The sequence below is a fragment of the Plasmodium gonderi genome, assembly GCF_002157705.1.
Source record: "Plasmodium gonderi DNA, contig: Chr07, whole genome shotgun sequence".
NCBI classification, from domain to species: Eukaryota; Apicomplexa; class Aconoidasida; order Haemosporida; family Plasmodiidae; genus Plasmodium; species Plasmodium gonderi.
The window spans coordinates 1,322,965-1,348,096 of record NW_021628932.1 but is presented as its reverse complement, the minus strand read 5'-3'; the positions used below and the strand labels follow the sequence as shown (position 1 = coordinate 1,348,096).

The following is a 25,132-nucleotide window of genomic DNA, read 5'->3' as shown; positions in this document are numbered from 1 at the left end:
TGCATGATTACATTATCGTTGCTGGAGAATACAAACATGCGTCTTTTAAAGACATGCATTTAGTTATTTATTTAGTCATATTTATACACTTTTCTACCTATCCGTTTATGAATTTTTTTTTTTTTTTTTTTTTTTTTAAACGCTTTTTCTTTTACCCTAAAATATACCCCCTAAAAATATAAATGCGCATATATCATTTTGAATTGGGCTTTTAAAAAATAATCACACATTGTTATAAATGAAAAAACGAAATCAACAAAGGAGAATTTTGCTGAGTTTGCAAATGTGTTTAAAAAATAGGATTGGGTGAACAATGGGAATTGGCTGGAAGCCAAAAAAAAAAAAAAAAAAGGTGAGTATTTAAAAAATAATTAAAGTTACTAAATATGTACATATATACACATGCATGTATACATATATGTACACACACATCTACGCATACACGTAGATATACACATACGTGAGTTACATATAGACGAATACACACATGCATGACGCTCCTCATTTGTAAATGTTCAAAATTTTATAAAATACGTTCCGCCCATGATGTATAGAATGGGTCTGCGCTATTTCTTCTTTTTCTTCTGCACAGTCTGTCTGTTTAAAAGTTTATACTTTTTCGAGTCATTCTTGCTCAGCGTGATTGCGTTACGGCACCCTTTTCCTCCCTTCAAAAGTTGAATTGGTGATTAGAGGTGAGAGGGGTGTGAAGAAAAACAAATTCGTGTAAATACAAACATGTTCGTACATATGTATATATACATGTCCATAGACAAAACATGTACACGTAAAAATTATACACACACGCACGCACGCATTAAACTGCAATTTGTTTGTGTGCATTATAATGCATTTTTTAAAATTTTCATACCTCCCAAAAGTTTCCTCCTTTTTTCGTTTTCTTATCTCGCTGGCATATACACTCTTCATCGTCATTAAATTCGCGAAAGCAGAATCCACAAATGACCCGGGTAGCAATGCCACACTCGTGGTTGCTATTTAAATCGTGGCAAGTTGGGCATGGAAATATCTTTAAAAAAAAAAAAAAAAAAAATTTTATAAAATTGAATAAAATTGAATAAAATTGAGAGAAATACAAAATGCTGGTGGTCGTGGTTGGGTACGTAAAAAGAAACGGAGTGTGCAATTGCCTTCTCAAACCTGACGAAATGTACACATATATAAAAAAAAAAAAAAAAAAAAAAAAAAAAGATTTCGTAAACATGTATATCTCCCCCCCCTCCATATCACGTACCCACCAATGTGTGCATGTAATGATATGAAGTGGAAAAACTAACTTTATTACAACAGGGAAATTTAAAAAGACGATGTGATTTTTTAAAATGTTTACATGCACCATCCTTTACTTCTATATTATTTACTTTTATGACGTTTTTACATTTCTCTATTTTCAAATTGTTCGGTGCAGCAATGGCCTTCTTAGTGGATTTTTTCTTGGTGAATAGTTTGTTTATCATTTCGTCGATTCTGCAAAGCGGGGGGATTGTACGTGTGAAGTGCGTGTGTAACTGTAAATGCACGTATCCACCAGTGTGTGCATTGTCGTATGTATGTGCATGGTCGTATGTATGTGCATGGTCATATGTATGTGCATGGTCATATGTATGTGCATGGTCGTATGCATGTGCATGCACGTGGAAAGTTGCATGTTCATTCGTTACACACGTGTGTGTGTGCACACACATTCATGCATTCGTAATTTTACTTTTTTATGGCGGCATTGTTAGCGTTAGCTATTTCATCAAACGAGAAATCCCTGTATCTGAACTCCAACTTGGTAAAACATTTCTGACAATTGATGTATATTTCTTTACCTGCCAAGGTGTGTATTCATATATATAATGGAGCTGATTTAACAAGTGAACGAATGGATGATGGCACATTTCAGCATACGTGTACATGTACAAACACAATCGTGCAAGCATCCACCTGTGTAACATGCATTTATATGCGCGTGAAATGAATTCATTCAGCTGATGAGCTGAGAGTTCATAATTTTGTGTAATTTACCCGAGGTGACATTTTTCAGAATACTTTTTCTCCCGCAACTTTCGCAATTCACGCTAAAATCAGTGCTTAACAGGTCCTGAAATAGAAGAAAAAAAAAAAAAAAAAAAACGAACAAATAAAATAAAGTAATAAAATAGTGAAGAAAATAAAAAATAATTACAACATGGTAAAAAATAATATATAATACAGAATCAACCCTTATGTCTTACCATTAATGAACATTGGTTAAACTTCAAAACGCAAACGCAATTATTCTCCATAAAACATATATTTCTATACACTTCAACAACCACGCTGTTGTTGCAATTTGCACATGTACACACTGCATTATTCAATAGGATGGGGAAAGGGTAGTGCAAATCTCATGAAATAGCTAAATGGGAGAAAATGCAAAAAAAAAAAAAAGGAAAAAAAAAAAATATGCTTGACACATCAAATGTACATGATATAAAAATTCCTATTTTACCTAATTGGGGAGAATCCTTGCTCGTTGTTGTAACATCAAAAGTATTGCAACATCGATTGCAAACTAGCTGTAACCTTGAGGATTAAAAAAAAGAAGAAAAAAAAAAAAAAAGTGTATTCGTGCACGTATATAATGTATGCATACGAGAACATAATGTGGTCACTAGAAAAAATTGTGTATGCAATTATTTTTATATAAACTTCTTACTTCATCATCACTGCCTTATATAGTGATATATTTTTTATTTGGGTATTGTTTAGTATAAGACTTTTCCCTGTGATGTTCGTGTTATTATTTATATTCATGTCATCACTATCTATATCTTGATCAAGCTCCTCGTCGTTTGGATTATTAATACATTCCTCACTTTGTTCATTAGATTTGTTTTGTCGTTCCTGTTCTTGTCGCAATTCTTCCTCCTGTTTTCGTCTCATCTCTTCCTCTTTTTCTTTCTCTATCTTTTGCTTTTCCTTCATAACGATGAATCTGCAATAAAGGAATCGCTTCAAGCAATCATCAGGACTTTTCGTCTTTACAATTTCACTAACTTTTTTCCATTTTTCTGGACAATTTTTTAAATCTTTAAAAACTCTCAATCCTTCTTCAAGCAATGTTTGTTCCTCTAACTTCCAATTCATAACTTTTTTTTTTTCTTCTTCTCTCTTCATTTTTTTCATTTTCTCATTCGTAACTTCGTCACCTCCCGTAAGTAAATTATCCTTTTGGTTCATATTTCCATTTGGGGTTTCATTATTACTACTATCATTTTCTCTCAAATTCTTTTTTGCGCCTTGAGAATTCTCTTCATCATTTGGAGCTCCCATGGCACCATTGCTTCTCGTATCTGTATGCACATCGTCCTGCCCATTTTGTGAATTTTTATTTTCATTTTTAACTGAAGCCATGTTACTAACATTTATATCCGTGTTGAATGAATTGGATTTATTTAAATAATTATTGCACGATATAGAACTGATTATCCCATTATTTTCACAATTATTACTATGCCCAAAGTGTTCTTCTGATTTCTCGTTCTTTTGATTAAATTGGTGGATAACGTTTCTCTCACTGGGCTGGGGCTCATTTGTGTGCAAAAAATTTTCTTCACATTTGCTTTCCGATTCGTCCGTGCGAATTTTTCCTAGATCATTTTGCATTCCTTTCATATAAGCATCGTTACTATTGTTACTTCTGTTGTTGCCATTGCTTCTGCTGATTTTGTTATTGCTGTTAATATGATTGCTGCTATTATTGGCACTTTTGCCATTATAATTATTTTTACAAGTTCCCTCCCTTTTTTGGTAATAATTAGAATAACTTTTATTCATACCACTGGTATGAGAAGGTTTAATCGAATGTGACATTCTAAATCGATGACCACCTCTATATGTATCTTCATCTGTGTGTCTTTCACTCCTTTCTGGTGCTCTGTCATTTCTCTGATTGTTGTAATAATGGAATCGATCAGCTCTTTCTCTTCTACAGGACTCCTTTTGGTAGTTCCTACTTTGATCATTGTTTCGAGTGCTTCTTCCGTATTGACCGGAATAAGCATCTTCAGGATTTTTAAAATGGTCTACCATCTCCCTTTTCACGTAATCTGAATTATTGTAATAATTTAGATTTCCATATTTCATGCCCACTTTGCTATTACTGTAATAATTTCTGGCTCTCTGAAAATAGCCTTTATTACATTCGTTCATATTAGCATAACTGTTTTCATTACCAGATGTTGCAGTAGATTTATTTGTTCTGCTCACCCCACGGTTTACGTTAATATATATTTGATCATCTTTTTTACTTAAGCTTCCTTTCAAATTATGCCCTGAATGTGTACTTTGTTTAATGTTATCATTCATGCTATCACTCATGTAGCCATCCATGTTGCTATCCATGTTGACATGCATCTTATCATTGCTTGTAACATTTTTTCCATATTCCTCCCTTTCCTTCCGATTTGTCAAACAGTTATATTTTCCAAAACTGTGTACATAATCCATTTTATTATTTTTTCCTCCCTCATAAAAACATTTTTTTTCATTTTTTAAATAAAAATTTTTTCCCTTATTACATTCGTCCATGACATAATCATAATTATAATCATTTTGCGTAACATAACTTTTTGCGTACTTATTATTCATGTTAAGGAAATTCTTTTCCCCTTCATGTGCAGCATTTGTTCTCTTTTCATCGTCATGATCATTACCATCGCTATTACCATTATCATTGTAATCCGTTTTTTTTTTTTTTGAAGTAAATATGTGTGCAGTAATTTCCCCCATCTATAGCAATTTTTTTGTTCATTCCTCATATCCTCTCTCCTTGGGTTATTCTTTCTTTTTTTTTCTTAGTTGATAAAAATGTGGGTTTGCATTTATTTTACACCTTGGTGAGAAAATTACCTCATCTCTACCAAGATCGGAACTGCTACTTAATTGGACGCGATGTATTTCGCATGCTTTAACAGTTTGAATTTTGTGTAATAATTCGAATGAGATTGTCACTATTTTCTTTTTTTTTAAAGAAAAAAAAAAAAAAAAAAATTCTTTAGGCGGATGATAAGATTCAGTTTACACCATTTTGACACGATCAGATAGATCCTTTCTGTTTTTTCCCTATTAATCTGTTCATACTGTGGGATATCTATGTATCAATCAAAAGATCATAACATTTGTAATTGTGGTGTGAAACAAACGATAATTTCAAAATTACAATTTCCTACCACATAGAGATTAAAAACAACCTAGTGTCATTTTTTACACTGAATTTTTTTTTCTTTTTTTTTCAACAAAAATCATAACTCTTTGTGTGAAAAAAAAAGAACCGAATTAGTTTTGACGGAAGAAAATAAGAAATATTTTTTACCTTACAGTACAATCTAATGCTAATAATATATATATTATATTTTTTATTAAAGAAAAGAAAAAAAAAAAAGCTACTAAATTTGTGCTAGTTGGGGATTTAAAAAAAAGAAAAAAAAAAAAAAAAAATAACATAAAAAATGCTGACATGTATATATATATATATACATTGCAGCAAAATAGATGAACAAAAAAAGTGGGTCAAATTTTCCATCATGCTTTTTTTTTTTTTTTTTTGACAACTGATACCTCTATTGTGCTTCAAAAAATAGCATAAATATATGAATGAGCATTATTTCATGTATTTAAGCAAAAAGCCAAAAGTAACATGCATATTTCTTCACGTATCTGTGTATTGGTATATTGTGTGCATTAGGCAAATCATCTTTCACAAAAGTAAAGCAAATATTTTTTATTTATAATACTTATGAAAAGTATATACACGTAAAACATATATGCTCTTACAAAACTTCTTCGTCAAATTTGAGAAACATGATGGTAAAAAATTGTCCCAACGGTAGGCTCATGAATAAAAATGTATCTAGTAAAGCTTATGTAAAGATATGTATTTAAAGAATTTTTTTTTTTTTTTTCAAACTATATATATATGTATATAGCAAAATATATAAAAAATGGCATTACAAAATGTGTTACATTTTTTTTTTTTTTTCTTTTTGTGTCACTCTTAAAAAAATTGAAATGTTAAGTTCATAAGAACCTTAAACATTTTACACATGGCACTTCTACACTTTTTTTTTTTTTTTTTTTAAAGCTCACTGCATAGCAGAATAAACAAAATTAGTAATAAAAATGATAAACTTAAGAAACTTGAAGAACTACAGAAAACACCATCGAAGAGTGGTTGAGAACCTTCATTAGTACATTTACATACAATATCTTTGTTATCCATTTGTTTACATTCAGCATCTGGTGCACAGCCACCATTGTTATCTTCACAAGTTACATCTGTAGCTGCCACACATTTACCTCCATCCAATTTAAATTTTAATAGACATCTCCATTCTTCTCGTCCATCTAAATATCTATAGCATGCTGCATTCTCAGGAACAACAGTATCTATACATTTATGCTCAGAATCCATGTTGAGTAATGTGGTATTTACATTTAGTAATTCAGATAATATTGCCTTGGATTCATTACCTTTCATAACTTCTGAAACTTTCAGTTTTTTTAATAAATCATGTTCTGCATTAATCTCCTTTTTCTGTTTTTTAAAATCCTCTAACTTTTCGTCCATTTTGGTATAGTCATCTAATTTTCTAATTAATATTTCTGTTCTGTTCTTTTCCAATTGTAAGTTGTTATTAACAGTTTTTAAGTTGTATGTGTAGTTGTTAACCTTGTTCAATAAGGCTTCGTACGCGTTTTTGATGCTGTTTAAGAATGGGATATATTTTTCCAATTCCTGAACTTTAGTACTTGGATTTGTATCACTAGGTTCTTTTTTTGCTTCATCAATCTCCTTTTGATTTTTTTCAATCTCTTCGTTCACGGAAACTAAGTGTTCCTTGTACAATTTGGTCATCTTCTCAAAGTATTCCAAGCCATCCTTTGCTGTAGCCATATCCTTATCTATCGACCCATCAATGTATTTGTAACTTCCTAAAAGTTTTTTCTTCTTTTCCAAATTTAGCAATTTATATGGATCCTTAATGATGTAATCACCAGAAGATGCACGCTCATATGGAGCCAAATCTGAGTTTAATACACTTAAGAAATAATTTCTCTTCTTCAATCGAGATTCTAGCATATCCATTGTGTTATTGTTAAATGCGTTCAAGTGATTTTCTAATTGTTTTTTGATAGTTTTATATACTTCAGCTAATGGTTTCATGTATACAACTTCATATTCGTTTAGGTCACGTGGCACAATAACTTCTACCTGTCTTTCTTCTGCTTCTCCCATTGTCACTTGCTCTTCATCATATGCGTCCATCTTTTCTTCGAACAGGGGAAGTGCAATTACCTTCTCATCGTCTTCAGTGTCATCTTGTCCTGATAATGTTGATGTTGATTCTGCTGTTGATGGCGATGTTGGTATTGGTGCTGGTGTTGCTGCTCCCGATGTTCCTTCTGCTGCTCCTTCTTGAGGAACTGGTTCTACCGCAACTTCTGACGTTTGTGATGCTTCTGCTTGTGCTGGCGGAGTCACTTGTGCTGGCGGAGTCACTTGTGCAGGGCTTGCAGTCGTAGTTTCTACTTTTGGGAGCAAGTCTTTATATTCCTCCAAAGCCTTTTTAACTTCTTCAATATTCTTGGAGTAATCACTACCAGTATAGCTTTTATTCTTTATGATTTCTTTCAATTCTGTAAGCACATGATGCAATCCACTGGATAAGTAACTTATATTTTCTTTTTCCAAATCTATGTTTTTACCCAGTCTACTTTCCATTCTGCTTAATACTCTAAATTTCTCTAAGTTAAGGAAATTTTCCTCTTTTTGAATTGATTCTTTACTTATATTCTTTAGAGGGAATGATTCACCAATGTAATATTTTGCACGTGCTTTGTAGTATTTTAATAGAATATCTGTATTCTTCAATGTATTTTCAATTGTTTTTTTTTCTGATTCTCTTTTTTTATTGAAGAAAATTGTATAATTCTTTAATACATTTGTTGGATTATTCAACAGATTCTGTCTTCTTTCTAATTTAGCTTTTAACTTTGCAAGATTTTTAACATTTCCCTTACTACTAGATATTTTGTTCTTCTTTGTTAGCAATCTTTCTAATTTTAATTTATATTTATCGAAATGGTCAAGTGATACTTGTAATTTTTTTTTTAATAATTCAATTTCTTCTCCTAATTTGTTCCAGTTTGTGTCGTCCATCTTGTTTATTTCGTCTTTTTTGGATTCTACAAATTTTTTAAAGTAATAGTCATATTTACCAACTTCAGATAAATGTTTTTCGTACAATTCTTTGTCATTAATTGCATTTTCCTGTGTGACGTCATCACTGGAAGATGCTGTAACTTTTTGTTCATTTTGGGTTTCAGTAGTTGTGGTGGCTGTATCAACTGCACCAACACCTGAGGTTCCCCCAGGAGTGGCAGATGAATCACTAGTTTGAGCATCTTGTGGTGTAGTAGAAGCTGCGGTGTTTAAAGTTTCTGCCACAGCTGTATCTGGGGATGCAGGAACAGATGGTGCGACAGGGGGCGATGAAACTTCAGTATTTGTAGATGTTCCATCAGCAGCAGTAGTTGTTGGTGGTGTATTGCTTGCAGGTGTCTCTAGGAGAGCCTTAATTTTTTTGTCATCCTTTTTTTTATTCTTATATATACTGTAAATCATTTCTTTCTCATACAATTCAATATAAAGGTTTTGTAAATCGTTGCTCATACTTTCATATATGGAATACATAGCTGGTAAATTATTTTGAACATTAAATAGTAAATCTAGTTCATCACATGGGGATACATTAATTATCCTACTTTCTAGAGTATTCAGTTCATATTTTGTTAATGCTTCCTTTCCCATGGTTGAACGGTTTACGAAGATGTGTTTGTGGCATCTATATGCAGATTTTAAAAACTCGAGTAATTTTTCCAAATATTCTAATTTGGTCATTGCTGGAGCAGCTTGTGCTGGTGGTGCTGCTGGTGACGCGTTTTCTGGGTTTTCTGAGGATGATGATTCTTCTGATGCCTGTTCTTGCACTTCTGTTGCTTCGTTATTTGTTTCTGGTGCTGAAGTTCCTTCTTCTGCTCCTGGATTAGACACTGAATTTGGCTGACTTCCTTGTACAGGTGTAGATTGTATTGTGGATTCTACATGTGCTTGCGGTTGCTGAGATCCATCAGATGATGTTTGTTGCATTGATGTTTCAGTTGGAGCTGCAGCACTCGATGGGGTACTACTTGTAGATCGTTCATCTTGTGCAACAATTGTTCCTGTAGCTGGAGCTGTCTGTTTAGCCTTTTCAGCTTCGATCATTTTATGTATTTTTGGAATAAAATCCTTTAGTTTGTCAACTTCCCTTTTTAGCACAATTAAATAATAAGGTTCGGGTTTCTGAACAGTTTTATATACCTTTGGAATGTACAAGTCATCCTTCACTTTTGCATTTTTTAGAAGATTCTTGACATTTTTCAATGCTTCTATTTTTTTCATTATTAACACTTTCTGTACTTGTAATTCAACGACGTCTGATAATTCAAATTGATTATCTATGGTTATTTTACTTTCATTTTTTTTTATTTCTTTTTCTAGTTTATAGATTTCCTTCTTTAGTTCCCATTCCATAGCACTAAAATGATTTATTTCATCATTTGCAATTTCTTTTCTTAAAATGTAATCTTCTAAATAGGTAAGTTGTTTTTTTAATTTATTAATCAGGTTTGTAATTTGTTCATAAGGGCATTTCTCTAAGTCATTTTTCTTATTCATATATTCACTTCTCTTATTTTTAAATTCGTCAAATTTATTTCCTTCCATTGTGTTTTCAAGTCTGGCTTCGTAAAATTTTTCAAGTAATGGTAAAAATTCTTTTACCTTTTCATTATATTCTTTAAGTTTTTTTTCATACTCTTCTTTTAATTTTGGTAATTTTTCTTCTTCTAATTTAATTTTGTTAGCAATTTTGTCCAACAAATCTTTTCTCTCGTTTTCATCTGTAATAATTTCTTTTTTGGGTGCACTTTCATTATCTGGATTTTGGAGATCTCCAAATAAAGTTCCCGATCCCATTTTTTCTATTAGCTCATATATGTTACTTTCTGGAAGGGCATATGAAACACCATTTGGATAAATCTGATTAAATGTAGGAGCATTTTCTCCACCTTCAGGTGTTATCTGAGCACTTCCTGGGGTTATTAAAGTTCCTGCAGATTTTCCCTTTTCCCTTAAGTAATAATCTAATTCATCTGGATCTGTGAATAATCCATCCATATCAAATTTTACAGTTTTGGCGATAGCAATAATGCTATTCTCCAGTTCGTTAATTTTTTTTTTTATTTCTACCTGTTGTTCTTGTGTAGGTTGTTGATTGTCTTGTCCTGTTTCTGTTCCTGTAGCACCTTGTACTGGGAGTTTTGCTTTTTCTTGTGCAATTTTTTCAAGTAGCACCTTGATGTCTTTATGTTCCTTCAAAATTTTGACACGTTTCTCTATAACGCCAATTAGCTTTTGCGCTTCTTCCAATTGATTGGAGTAAAATATGGTGTTATATACAGCTTGGAATTGTTTCTTCTTATTTGTGTATTCTTCAGTTCCTGTTGTGCTAGAAGTGCCTGTGCCAGAAGCTGCTGTGACAGAATATCCACCTCTTTTTCCATGTTCTTCTGCAATTAATGCATTTATGTTCTCTACAGTTTTTTTATTTTTAGTGATGAATGCCTCCATTTTGTTTATGTCATCTTTTATGTTGTCTAATGGTTTTCTGTATCCTAATACAATTTTCTTCAACATGTCTAATTCCTTGTCATTGATTTTTAGATGCTCTGGTATTTTACAGTATTCATTTGCGCACATGTCATTCAATTTGGCTCTTAACAAATCATAGTGGAAATTTATTATGTGCATTAGTTGATTAAATTCTTCGTAGCTTTCCACTAAGTATTTTATTCCATTGGGATCTATAGCAAGTTCTCTTATTAGATGTAATAAGTTGCCATGTCCCGTAATTTGCAACTCCAGAAACTTATTAACAAAGCCTCTTATTTTATATCCCAAAGTGTTATTATTACTATTGCTGCTAGGATCATTACCTGTACTAACATTAGGAATAGTTATTTTTTGTTTGTGAAATAAATCGTATCCCTCCACGACTAGCTCTTCTAACTTATTCAACTTTGCAAGCAGTTGTTTATAATTTTCAATTGTTTCACTTTGACATTTTGTAACAAAAAAAATGAGAGAGAACAAAAATAATAGTACCTTCATTTTCGAATTAATCTAATTAATAATCAATATTCGAATGTTTTAAGATGTAGCAAAAATTGACTTTGCAAAAATGTGCGTTATTTTTGCATCTTAAAAATGTGACAATTTGTTCGGATGTATTTATTTATGTGTATATGTGTGTGTGTGTATATACATATGCACTGAACTATTAAAGCGCTGGTTGTATCATAGGCAAGTGGAGAAAAAAAAAAACTGCATAAAATTTGTCATACGAGTTGTAAATATAAAAAAAATTAATCATGCACAAGTGTGTACGTTATAAATATATATGTTACATGTTTTATATATATATTTATATACATACATGTTTGCGTGTACACATACAATTTTGTTTTTACATGTAATTTTCCTATTAAAAAAAAAAAAGAAAGTAAAAATGTGTACACTTTAAAGATTTTTTCTTTTTAGAACAAATTAAAAAAGTGTTATTTTTTTCTTTTCCAAAGTGTTACAACTAAACAATTTTTTTTTTCTTTTTTTTTTTTAACGATGAATTATAAACATCATTACAAAAATTTATATAAATAAGTGTAAATATGGAAAAAAACAAAAAAAAAATAAATACAACAAATTGAAACAAAATGAAACAAAATGAAACAAAATAAAACAAAATAAAATATGTGTTACACACTTTATTTTTTAATTAAAATAAAATAATAATTAACCGCAAGGACATTAAAAAAGGAAGGAGACAAATTGCCTGGAAAATAAAACTTTAACGGTACAACACAAAAAAAAAATGTGTGTATAAAATTTTGTTTGTAAAAACTATTTTACACACACATAAATGTATATATTTTGTATGCATTTTATTATTTCTGAACGTGCATAATTTTTTTTTTTTTAGTGCACTTCTCCAATTTGAACCCTTCCAATTAAATACAAGTTAAGAAACACAAGGGAAATTTACACTATTTTTTATTTTATTTTACTTTATTTTTTAAATTCATTAGTGCACTCTTCATCGAAAACAAATTTACATAATTTTCGTTAACAGAAGGTTGTATGGATGGAAGAAATGTTAGATATTATCTGAAAGTCTGGTGGTCTTCGTCTATACATTGGTTTTTTTTTTTCTTTTTTAGCTGATTTTAGAAATCAGACAACGATCATTTTAAAAGTGTTATTCTGTATCTCCCTTATGTTTTTTTTTTTTTTTCCTTTTTTTCCTAAAACACACATTTGCACTTTTTTCTTTTACTAAATAAAGTGTTAAAAATGATTCAATAGTATATATAAAATGATGAAATAATGGAGAAAAAAAAGAAAAAAGGAGAAAATTTATTTTCCAATTTTCATCTAGCTAAATATATTTTACAAATTGTATACACTTAAGTGCGTGTTAATTTATGTACACACATTTTATGTGTAACAAAAAAAAAAAAAAAAAAAAAAAAAAAAAAAGTAATGAGATAGGGTAAGGTAAATAAAATAAAAACATCAATGTGAAATTCTGAGAATTGTGTAGAAGATCAGGAATGAAGATTTAAACACACTGGAAAAAAAAAAAAAAAAAAAAACAGTTTCTGCAGAATGGAGCGACTGTGTTGTAAAACGGTAATGTTGCATCAATTGTTTTCCATATACCTTACATTTTCTCTGCATTCCTTATTTTTATCTTTTATTATATTTTGTACAAAAAGAAAAAAAAAAAAAAAAAAAATTCAATATTTCTCCAAATGAGGAGAAAATAAATTTAATACTCTACTTGCACAGTGCAAAGTTTCATTTCCACAACGATAATATCTCCTCTTGCCCCCAAAAAAATAAAAAAAAAAAAAACTCCACTTTTATGGGTCTATTTTACAGTGTTACTTGTCCTATTAATAAATGCACATTTTCAAACTACCTCTGTTCTGGTTACTACGAGTGCGAAAAAACAATAAAATTGTTTTACGTCCTGGGGATGTTTTTTTTTATGCAATAATATGTGTACACGTTACAAATGTTGCAAAGTTTTTCCCATTTAAAAAAAAAAAAAAATAAAATAACAAAAAGGGAAGAGTAAAATATGGCCACAAAAGGTGGCAGCAATGAATAGCCACAAAAAATGACGGAAAAGGTGAAAGCAATGAATGGCCACAAAAAATGATGGAAAAGGTGAAAGCAATGAATGGCCACAAAAAATGACGGAAAAAGTGGAAGTAATGAATGGCCACAAAAAATAACGGAAAAAACAACTGTGTTGAAACAAAAACTAAAAAAAAAAGGGGAAAAAAGCATCGCCAAATAGCGATCCATTTACAAAACGAAACAAATATTATGTTGCACAATTTTTAGAAAAAAAAATAAAATAAAATAACACGAGTACACTTTACGAAATGATATATACCAAGATGAACAGAAAAAGAATAATATTTGAAAATGATGAAACAAAAGAAAAACTGCACAAAACCCCTTCATGTACTGGTCTAGTACCTTCGGGACAAAAGCAAATAATCTTATTTTTATTTAATTCACATGTTGCTTTCAAATCACATCCCCCATTATTCATTTCACAAGAATTCTTTTTGTTTAAAATGCAATTCTTGCCAATCATGGTGTAGTTAAGAAAACAGAAGCATTCTTCATCATACTCATCAATGAAACAAAAAGAATTGGGGGGACATCTTTTATTGCTGCAGTTCATTTGCACACCATCCACTACAGCGTAAAAGTTGTCTCTGTCTCGGTTGCTCTCGTCATCAAATCCTTTTCCACTTACTTCATCCCTCCCAGATTCATTGAATACTCGCCACATTTCTTCATGTATAGTCATGGGATTTTCTTCTCCATTCTTTGTTACGTATTCTTGCTGGAGCAGATCATTTTCCCCCTCGTGAAATGCCAAAATTTGATCAACAAAATTTATGGCATCTATATATTTTTTACTATCATACTGCACAAAGTTATAAAACAGTGCCAAAGGATGAGTGGTAACGTTAAGTTGGTTCTCAAAGGAGTATCTAATGTTATTCATTACATTTTTATATACAATAATTTTTTTTTTCAAATTTTTTTCAAAATTTATGATCTGTTCATAATTTAACATATTTTCATAAAAAAAGTTTGTGTACAATGTTTGTATATTAGATGATAACACATCAGTGTCTGTTTTTAGCTTTTCTTTTATTTGTAATAAAGACGGCATTTTTTTCTCAATTTCCTCGAGTATCCGTTTTCTGTCTTCCACTTTTTCCTTCATGTTATGCATTATCAACAAATCATCATTTGTGTTTCCTATAAGTTCTTTATACGTTTTATAACTTCTTATATTTTCATCTTTGTCAGTAAAGAAATAAATATTTTCCTTTTTTTTTTCCATATAAAAATAGTTAGTACTGAGGTGAAAAGTTCTCTGTTTTTTATGAAGATTCGCATTAACTATGTCTATTATGTGTAATCTGTTCTTAATGTTTTTAAAATGAACCAGTATCCTGTTCGTGTTCTTTTCACATCGTATAAAATCGCGAAGTAGGTCACTCACACTGGTGTATATTTCTTTGTCTCTACCAATGTCTCTACCAATGTCTCTACCATTGTCTCTACCAATGTCTCTACCAATGTCTCTACCAATGTCTCCATCTTTATCTTCACCTCTCTCCCCCCTGGAACAGCAAAATGGAGGTAAAAACTTCAAATGAATTTTGATTTCCCTTATGTACGTATCACAACACACATTTTGCTTCTTAGCATACTTTAATATTTGCTCATGATAAAAAGTGTACATTTTCAAATCTTCCATTTGATGTTTTCTCAAGAGAGAGTATTTATTTAACTCGAAAATTTTCCCCACTTTTTCTTCTTCTCTTTCATTTTCCCTTTTCAAATTATTTAAATATTTTTCGCTTTTTTCAAACAGCTCTGTTATGTCTTTATATATATCTAGCAGAGATTCATATTTCTCCCTTGCTGCCCTTGTAACTTCTACTTTGTATTTCTTTTGCAAGGAATTCTGGAGGTTATTGCTCCTTCTCCTCCTGCTGATATTTGCATTTATTGAATATCTCATCTCAGCCATTTTTTCCTTCACATGTGAAATATTCTCATCGTATAATTTTGCCCTCCAGCGCAGATCAGATATCTCTCTTTCAATTTTTCTTACATTTTCAAGGTTATTATTTTTGTTCATTTTATGTTTATGAATCCAATTTAAAATTAAATTGTAGTATTCCATGGATTCCCTCTCGAATAATATTTCCTTTTTGATAACTGCACTACTCCTCATGAGAAGAAGGGGTACCTTGTTCTGTTTCTTCACCTCTAGCGTTTCATCAAATTTATTGACCAGTTTATTTTCCACAAAATGTGATATCTTCTGTTTATTACAGTAGATCTGTTCCCTTTTAAAATCCATTTGATATATATTCTTAGATGAGCTTTCCTCCTTTATAACCACGTCTTGAAAAAAAAGTGCATAAAATTCGTAGTCATATATTGTGTTCCTGTTTCTGTTTTCTTTTCCTGGTTCGAGCAGTGATTTTCCAATTGGGATATACGTTACATTTTTTATTTTAAAAGATGTAATTATTTTTTTTTTCACTCCATCTATCAAATTACATATGACCAAATGGTTCGATTTGTTACTGCTGGAATGTGGTCCCAAATTATCATACTTTTTATTCCCAATCATACTTGACACTTTTATAGATGTTGTATCTGTCTTTTGAGGATCATGGTCATCGTATCCTTTCTGCACAGAGCAGGAAATGGTGTCTATTCCTCTCTTCAGATAATCTTCATTTGGAATGTGTTTAACCTTCCCGTTTTTGTTTCTCGAAAGGAACTGCTCTGAATGAGCAACATTTGGATTTTGCTCCTCTTCATCTGTTTTTCCACGCTTTGCACAAAAGGATTTCACGATGTTACTCTTCAACTTGTTGTAATGCATCATGCCATAATTCATAACAAGTTGAAGAAGAATATTTTCCATAAGGGTTGTATGTGTTCGTTTATATAAATAGTACAATTTAAACATCTGGTTTTGCTGCTTTCTGTGCAGGATATGTTTAAACGACTCGGATAGCGAATTTGTGATAAATTCATTATTTAACAATTGGGATGGAATTTTCAAAGAGGAAGAAAAAGGAGAAGTTTCACAAGAACTAACTGAAGATATAGTTGTCTCATTTATCGCATCGAACTCGCTTTCTAGTTTGTCCAAATTTTGAAAAATAAAACCTTTTATCTTATCCTTTATGTAAATTTTGTTATCTTTGGAACATGCTTGATCACCAGAACAACCAGACGATCGACTTTCTTCCCAGTTTTCAAACTTTTTTAAAATATGCCCTGAAATTTCGTCATCATCGAATATACTGAAAAAATAAGAATAAATTTGGTCGAACGATTTTTTTACTTTCTCATCAGGTAATGGATTTTTCACATCAGGTAATGGATTTTTCTCATTATGTAATGGATTTTTCTCATTAGGTTTTGGATGTTTCTCATTAGGTGTCAGATTTTTCTCATTAGGTGTCGGATTTTTCTCATTGGGAAATATTTTCCTTCCTTGTAAAATATGTGGTGGTGCATGCACGAATGATTTTTTATTAAAATTTTTAGCCCGTTGATACAAAATGTGCAGATCTTTTTCATTTCCATAGTTGTCATCCTCATAATTTATCTCACCAAAGACATAGTTCGAATTTGTACTATTATCCTTGTCTATTCCAAGGTACTCACTCATGAACGTGGGATTGAGAGAGAATATGTAGAACATATACTTGATCAGAAGGTTTGGAAGGTCCATTTGTTTCATCATACCATTTAGATTTTCCAGAGTTATATCATTGCAAAAGTTTTTGTTTACATTTATTTGATAGTTCGCACCCCAAATTTTCATAATGTTGTTATACATCTTGTATAAGAAGTGTTTATTCAATAAAAAGGCTGATGGGGTAATTCTTCTTAAAAATTTTATCTTCAGTTTTAATTTAAGTAATATCCTTTTCATGATAAATATTTTTATGAACAGCAAGGTGCTTTTATAATATTTCACAATTTGATGTTGTCGAAATTTTAGTACAAGTACTATTGGTTCCCGTTCAATTTTATGTATATCTGAAATGTGCTTTATTTTTATTTTTTTATTTTTCAATTTCTTATAGCGGTTTACAAGACTCACAACATTTCTCAATCTGTGTAAATATTCATCTTCCCGTTTTATTAATTCATAGTTTAGTTTATCTCTCTTTAATCTGTCTTCTTCGTTCCAAAAGGATTTGTTTTCACTAGCTGATTCTTCCCATGGAAGGTACTCCTTGTCTACATAATTGTTTGAAGGGTGAGGAGCACGATTAGCTGAGTTGTTATTATATGATCCTCTTGATTTTGGGGAGTCTCCCTCATGTAATTCACTCTTTTTAGAAAAATTTCCAGTTTCATCATTTCTAGACGAGTTTATACCTTCCCTACTCTGTATACATTTTTCTATGAACTGTTCATATTTATTTTTAGCATTCTTATACATCAAAAAAGAATCATTTAATGCACCAATTTTTTGCGCAACCTTTTCGGCTATGTAGACTCTGTTATCTTTTGAGTTTTCCCAAATATAGTCCAAAGAAAAAATATCTCTAATATTTTTGTAGTAATCATTTGCATGTTGATGGGTAAATGAGTAGGTATTTAAATAATCATCAAGTAATTGGAAGATCTCCTTTATTTCTTTTCCTCCATTTAGTCTAACTTGTTGAAAATTTCCTTTCTGAAAAATGTGAAATTTGGTGCTACGCGAAGGTGAAGGTGAAGATGCAGATGCAGGTGCAGGTGCAGGTGCCAACACGCTGGAGAGGGATTCCAATTTGTTTTCTATACTTCGCCTAATTTCCAGCATTTTTTCAATAAGAAAAAAAAAATATTTTTCAAAAAAATTTCTTTTTTTATAGCTTTTCTTCTTTTCCTTTTCCAATAATGTGTATAAATTTTTCTCCATATAATTTTTTGTAAATTTTTCAAAATGTTCATTTTCTTCAAAAGATATTTTATCATAACTTTTATCTACCAGTTCTTTCACCACATCATTGCAGTTATTTTGGCCAAACTCTTCTTCTGACACTTGTAGCATATTTTTTCTTAAGTCTATCACAGAATTATGTATCTCCTTTTCGAGAGAAATGTCTACATTGTTCAGAAATTTTCTTACATTTTCGACAAACTCTTTCGTGCACTTTTCCCCCACGATATTTCTGTACTCATTATTACATCTTGCCCTTTCTTCCTGGTCCACATTTTTTTGTCTATTTGGATGGTCATTCCCCGGATTAATTTCCTGATTATTCATACCCATTTGGTTGTTGTAGCCCCTTCCTCCGTCACCTATATGATTAGTGTCTCCAACAACTCCTGTGCTTCCAACACCTTCTGTACTTCCAACAACTCCTGTGCTTCCAACACCTTCTGTGCTTCCAACAACTCCTGTGCTTCCAACAACTCCTGTACTTCCAACAACTCCTGTGCTTCCAACAACTCCTGTACTTCCAACAACTCCTGTGCTTCCAACAACTCCTGTACTTCCAACAACTCCTGTGCTTCCAACACCTTCTGTACTTCCAACACCTTCTGTACTTCCAACACCTTCTGTACTTCCAACACCTTCTGTACTTCCAACAACTCCTGTGCTTCCAACAACTCCTGTGCTTCCAACAACACCTGTGTTGCCTCTCCCTGTGGAGTGCTCTCCCCCTTCGACGATTAAAGGACCATCATAATTTTCGAAATTTCTCGAATAAACATTTTCTTTAATATCAAAAGAAGAATTAAAGAGAACGTTGAAAAGGTCTCCCTCTGTGGTTGCAAATTTTTTCAAGTATTTGACAAAATTTCTATAGTACAGTTTTGTGAGTATAAAACTGTAGGTAAATTTAAAAATTTCAATTTGCTTACGTAAGGAATTCTTCCTGTTAATGTAATAACAATCTCGTGGAGTCTTACTTTTCATAAATTCTTTTTTGTAATAATGTACCATTTTTTCCAAATGAATTTCCATATCTCTCCCTGTTTTTATATCACGTAAAACATTCTCATTGGTAAAAATTTCGTTACTATTTTGATAGACACCTGCTTGATCAATTTTATTTTCATTCATTTCTCCAACTCCATCTCCAAATAGATACAATTCTTTCTTAAAGGTTAAACCGAGTGATGAATATAAATGTTTAATTGAAAGATGTATACTGTTTAACATCTTCCTTACATTTTTTATATCTTCCTCATTTTGGTTCATCTTATCCTTGCCCTTTTCACCTAATCGTATCATTTCTGATTCTTCCATTAAAGAAATTAATTGTAGAGTGTGTTTCTTTGCTGCTTCGTGTACATTTTGGAGATTTTTAAAATCGAATGAGTAACATGAATGAATCAGCAACAGAGGAAGCGCATAAAGCAGCTTCATCTTAACGCCGTGAGGGAAGAAAAGAAAAAAGAAGAAAAAAAAGAAATAATACACAATGTCTTCATGCTTGCATAAAAGTACATAACTGTGTATATATAATGCAGCCATATATGCATGTATGTATGTATGTATATATACAAATCGTCCGTGTTGACGTAAAAAGAATTTCCACATAAAAGAAGACGCTCGCGACTTGCATCTGTTTGTCATCTTGGTTTAACCTTCACAAATTGAATGTAGTAGTGTGTGTAAAAGAGTGTATATATATATATATATGCAAATTACACCATTTGTTTTAAGGTCACCGATCCTGTTGAGAAATATCTTGAACGTGTCTTCATGCATTATCGACAGATGAAAAATGAACCTGCATGGTTCACGCTGCGTGGTTCGCGTGACATATACTCTCCACACGCACTTGAAATTGTGGCATTTGTAGAGGCGAATGAATTCATAACATTGATCATATTCATGAGAAAAAGGGGAAAAAAAAAAAAAAAAAGGAGAAAAGTCTTAATAAATGAATTTTCCCACTCCTAAAGAAAAAAATTGTAACGTTCTGTTTTTTATAAGGTAACATAGAAAAATCCGATTTTCTTTTTTGCTGCATGCAAATTTTACTTATTGCATGTGTTCTGAGGGAATAAAAAAAAAAAAAACAAAAAAAAAAACACATATATATATTTTTTATCATTTTACATCATTTTAAATAATTTCAACTTATTTCAACCTATTTCAACCTATTTCAACATGCTTCAACACACTTCAACATATTTCAACACATTTAGACACATTTTTCTAAAACGTTTGCTCTTCCACAAAGTAGAGAAGAAAATCGGTAGCTCCTGTGGAATGGAGGACAATTTTCAAAACATGATTTGCCCATGTTATTTGCAGACGGATGTGTACATAATCCCTTATGTATCTAAGAAATGGGAATATAATCATCTCTTAGCAAAAAGGAACCTCCATGAACTCATAACATCTCATATGAAGCTGATTTCATTCCTCTCATTTTTTACTTTTTTTTTACTTTTTTTTACTTTTCTTTTTCCCCATTTCTCCTTGTTCATGAATTGAGGACACATCATTTAATTGGTCTTTCAAAATGTAATTTCTAAAATGGAAGCAATAGGAAAACAGAAAATGAATAATTTACGTAAAAAAAAAAAAAAAAACAAAATTGAACATAAACCCAAAGAATGATTTCTCTTATACTGTCTTCATTCTCTGTTACTACAGACACATGTCTCATACGAATGAATACGTTCCTATTTTAGTATATACCTTTGTAGAAATGACACGTGTTCCGTCTCAACAAGCAAAAGAACCTCATGCAAAATTGTCATGTCTGTGGAAGAGAAAAACCATGATTCGTGTTGATCACTCTGAGAAAAAATTCTCAAATGCAAGTCTTAAATGTGCAAAACTTGTTTCGCCTAAAGGGGGAGAAAAAACGAAATCATAGTTTATCTCCTACATGTTCGCACAACATTAGTAGAACTTTTGCAAAAAAAAAAAAAAAAAAAAAAAAGGACTTCAAATGGTGAAATATGTTTATATTTGTACATCCACAAAGTTTTATTTTTCCTTCCACTCCAACTTCCATTTCTTCCTCGTTTCTCCTTTTTTTTTAAAAATGTCGTTGTCTTTGGCACACACCTCTTTTGCGCAAAATTTCCCAGAGCAGTGAAAAAATTTATACGCAAATGATTTGCACAACAGTGTAGGGAGAGAGAAAAAAGAAAAAAAAAAAAAAGAAAAAAAGAAAAAAAAATGGGGATGAATGGACAGGACATGAAAAGTGGGAATTCCCTACATGCTTGCAATTTGACATTTTTTTAAAATACAATTCCTGATGAGATCATTTAAAAAAAAAAAAAAAAAAAAAACATCCATGTTACTATATTTGTAATTATTTACAAAAAAAAGAAAAAATTCAAAGGGATTAGTATACCTGCCAAACGAGGAACGTTTTCACATCACCCGATTCCTAAAGAATGTGTGAACAAAATGAGATGAAAAAAATGGAAAAAAGTTGTAGTGAGAATGGAGATGATGTGGAAATGGTTCATACGAATGATAATTGTAGGGATGAAAAAAAGGAACATAAGAAAGACTTTCTGTTTGACGACATAATACCCGAAAGTGATTATAGACGGATAGGTACAAATGTTATAAATGAGAAAATGCTAATGGAAAATATAGATAACAAAAACAAGGTTAGAAGAACGAATCTCATTGATGAGTTTAACCATGTAAAAGTGCTTTCTTTGGAAAACAAGAATATATTGATCATACAGAATATAGACCTTTTTAAAAGTAGGATCAACTCGCTAAGTGAAATGCACCCCTTCATTTTTGATCTTCATTTTTGTGCTTCATGTGGAGTGATTCATTTTTGTGCCTCATGGGGAGTGATTAATTTCATGGGATCACAAATGACCGTACATACGCAGGTGCAATTCAGCAACACATCATTAGCACTCCTCCTTAACTGCTCATTCCTGTACGTACGTAGGTCTGGAAGAACTGAACTTAGACAACAACCTGATAGAAGATATTGAAAACCTTGATGGTTTGATAAACCTGAAAATTTTAAGCATGTCAAACAATAAAATAAAAGAAATAAAAAATTTGAACAAGTTAACAAATTTGTTAGAATTGAATTTGCATAACAACAGAATAGAAAGAATTGAAAACTTAAATAATAATGTAAAATTAAAAATTTTAATTTTAAGTAAAAATAAAATAAGTGAAATGCAAAATATAACTTATCTTAAAATTTTTAAAAATTTAAAATTTTTAAGTTTAATCGACAATCCTATATGTCAAAATAAAAATATAATTAATCATGTTGGATCCAATTTGATCAATCTCAAATATTTTAACAACTTGTTGTTGGTTGAAGAAATTAGATATGCAGAAAGATCATCATTTTCCCCTGTATCCAAAAAACAGAGTGATGAAGACAAAGACGATATGGATTATTTCACTCTAAAGAATAATGCAAATAGTAATGACAATTATGAAAAAAAAATTGAAGAAGCTTACTTGTTGAATATAACCACATTAGATCAGTCTCTCTTTAATAAAAAAAAGGATCCCTCTGTATTTCTCAAAATAGATTTTTACTCAAAAATTAAGGATGTCTTTTTGCAAGATATTCATCAGATGAGTTCTGTGTTGATGTAAGTCTCGACGTATGTGAGATGTACCTAGAGCGGTTGGCAAAATTTTCCTTTCGCGACAGAAAATCTTGATTTCTGCATACATTTCCCATTTATCTCGTTAGATATGTAATTCGACATGACAGCTCATTGCGTGCGTTCGTGTATTTGTGTTTTTTTTGTGTCTTTTTTACTGGAACACTCACAATCGTCCATTTAAACAAATGCTGCCTTGCCAATTGTGCATACTCCACCCCACGCAGAGATCAAATACTCCAACTAAATGAGGAACGAAACAAATGTTCAGACACTTTCGAAAATGATGTCGAGAATTTCACCTCTCAATATATGCAAAGCAATGTTGCAGCTTTTAACAAGTTGAGGAAGAGATCCAAGAGGGTGGTGCGTTCACTTCTCTCCTTCTTGGGTTGTGAGGAAGGTGAGTCTTCATGCTTTTTCAGCGGTTTGCAAACGCCTTCCCACACGTTATGACCACATTTACACATTGTAGACACATTCACATCCATGCATCTGCACGTGGAACCATCATGCACACTCGAAAGACAGGTCTTCACCCCGTGGAGTTAAAGAAATGTCCAGATTTTTACAAAAAAAGAACTGCACTAAATGATAACAAAACACTGAACGATGCAATTGCAAAACGAATACAAAACACTTTTGGAGATTTTCATTTCAAACAAGACAGTGATCAGGTGGGAACTTATGAACTCAGCTCATGTGACATTTATGCAAAGGAATCAGATGTGCATAACACCTTTATTGTCGAGGAAGCAAAATATAAAATAATAAAAAAGTACATTGAAAAAAACATGGAAGAAAATTTTCTTTTTAGAGACAAATTAATCAATGAAGAATTGGCCAATATGGTTTCCATTAACAGTTTTATAGAAAATTTTCAAAGGGATGTTTCGAAAATTATAAAATCTATAAATGATAAAATTTCCAACTATTTTAGAAAATTGGACGAATTAGAAGAAAATTTTAATTCAAAAATTATTAATTTTTTTGCTGAGGTAAAGAATAATGAGCACCCGTTGGTAACCTTAAGGTATAAAAAAAAAAAAAAAACGCCTTAACGATTTTTTTTTTTTTTTTTTTTCTGCCGTGTTAAATCTTACAAATGATTGGAAAATATAAAAAAAAAAAAAAGGACACAGGAACTTTTTCAGCTCCTTTGTTTCATCAAATGAAAGGGGTAACTAACACTTCTCCAATTATGATCCACTTGTTCTCACAGCGAAGATGAAATTAATGAGTATTACACTTATAAAGGAAATAGATCCAACATCCTGAATAACCTCGAAGACTTCATCTCAAGTAGTTACAACAAGTCTGGCAGCTTTTTAATTGAAGAAAAAAAGAAACACTTATTTATTAAATCGAGGAATCGAATTTCAGAAATTGAAAAAATTGTCGACATGTTTAATGACTTGTTTTATTCCTATCTATGTGTTCTGCGAGTCCAGTAAAGTGGTCTCAGCAGTCTCAGCAGTTTCAGCGACTGTGATTGTGTGTGTGCATGTGTGCGTTTCCATGCCAGGTTTCGTCTCAAACAAAGATCTCTGCATACGAGTTGTACAGTGAATGCACCACCTCCGTTCTGTGGGTTGGCAATTGTATACCTGTGCAAATGGTCATATGTGAGCGAATTTATTTCACACTTGTTATCTTATGGTGGATGGGATGATATATTCCTTCTCTCGCCCTTTTTTTTTTTCTCATTCCATTTCATTTTTTTCTAAGTCTTTCCTCTTCAATCCTTTTTATTTTCCTTTCCCAACTTTCCCAAAACTTAGAAGCACCATGCTGTTTTTTCATATCGCACCCCCACCCCACCTTCAAACATAGAGAAAAAAAAAAAAAAAAAGTCAATGGAAAAAAAAAATACTCCTATACATATATTAGCCTAAGCTCCAGGCATAACAACTTAACAATATATATATATATAGGGAGCTCAAATGAGCAAATATATGTATAATTTACGGTTGAGTACGAGATAAAAAAAAAAAAAAAAAAAAAAAAAAAAAAAGAAAAAGAAAAAGAAAAAGAAGAGAAAAGAAAAGAAAAACGCTCCCAGTGAAATAATTCTAAAAAAAAAAAAAAAAAAAAAAAAAGTGCCACACAAAGGGACACAGATCATGCAAGTTAAAAATGCCACACAGGCACAGCACAAAGGGACACAGAACATGTAAATTGAAAATACCACAGAAACGCAACATAAAACAATGCAAAACACATAAATTATAAAAGGGCTACAGTTTTCCCTCCTGTGATCCTCTGGAT

General features: G+C 31.4%; 4 protein-coding genes across 4 annotated transcripts; 1 reads left to right on the top strand and 3 right to left on the bottom strand.

Moving 5' to 3' along the window:
- Positions 1-566: 566 nt before the first annotated feature.
- PGO_072830 (hypothetical protein, conserved) lies at positions 567-4,779 on the bottom strand (the record flags this gene model as incomplete). Its single annotated transcript, XM_028687156.1, has 8 exons — positions 567-668; positions 872-1,030; positions 1,299-1,488; positions 1,727-1,835; positions 2,032-2,107; positions 2,241-2,353; positions 2,498-2,571; positions 2,705-4,779. The coding sequence occupies 8 exons, from the start codon at positions 4,777-4,779 to the stop codon at positions 567-569; spliced, it is 2,898 nt and encodes a 965-aa protein (XP_028542957.1).
- Positions 4,780-6,124: 1,345 nt separating this feature from the next.
- Positions 6,125-11,263, bottom strand: PGO_072820 (merozoite surface protein 1; the record flags this gene model as incomplete). Its single annotated transcript, XM_028687155.1, has 1 exon — positions 6,125-11,263. The coding sequence occupies one exon, from the start codon at positions 11,261-11,263 to the stop codon at positions 6,125-6,127; it is 5,139 nt and encodes a 1,712-aa protein (XP_028542956.1).
- A 2,335-nt stretch (positions 11,264-13,598) lies between these two features.
- PGO_072810 (merozoite surface protein 1 paralog) lies at positions 13,599-19,658 on the bottom strand (the record flags this gene model as incomplete). Its single annotated transcript, XM_028687154.1, has 1 exon — positions 13,599-19,658. One exon carries the CDS (start codon positions 19,656-19,658, stop codon positions 13,599-13,601), a length of 6,060 nt encoding a protein of 2,019 aa, XP_028542955.1.
- A 2,027-nt stretch (positions 19,659-21,685) lies between these two features.
- Positions 21,686-24,318, top strand: PGO_072800 (hypothetical protein, conserved; the record flags this gene model as incomplete). Its single annotated transcript, XM_028687153.1, has 5 exons — positions 21,686-21,980; positions 22,180-22,849; positions 23,092-23,267; positions 23,396-23,897; positions 24,087-24,318. 5 exons carry the CDS (start codon positions 21,686-21,688, stop codon positions 24,316-24,318), a joined length of 1,875 nt encoding a protein of 624 aa, XP_028542954.1.
- Between the last annotated feature and the right edge of the window lie 814 nt (positions 24,319-25,132).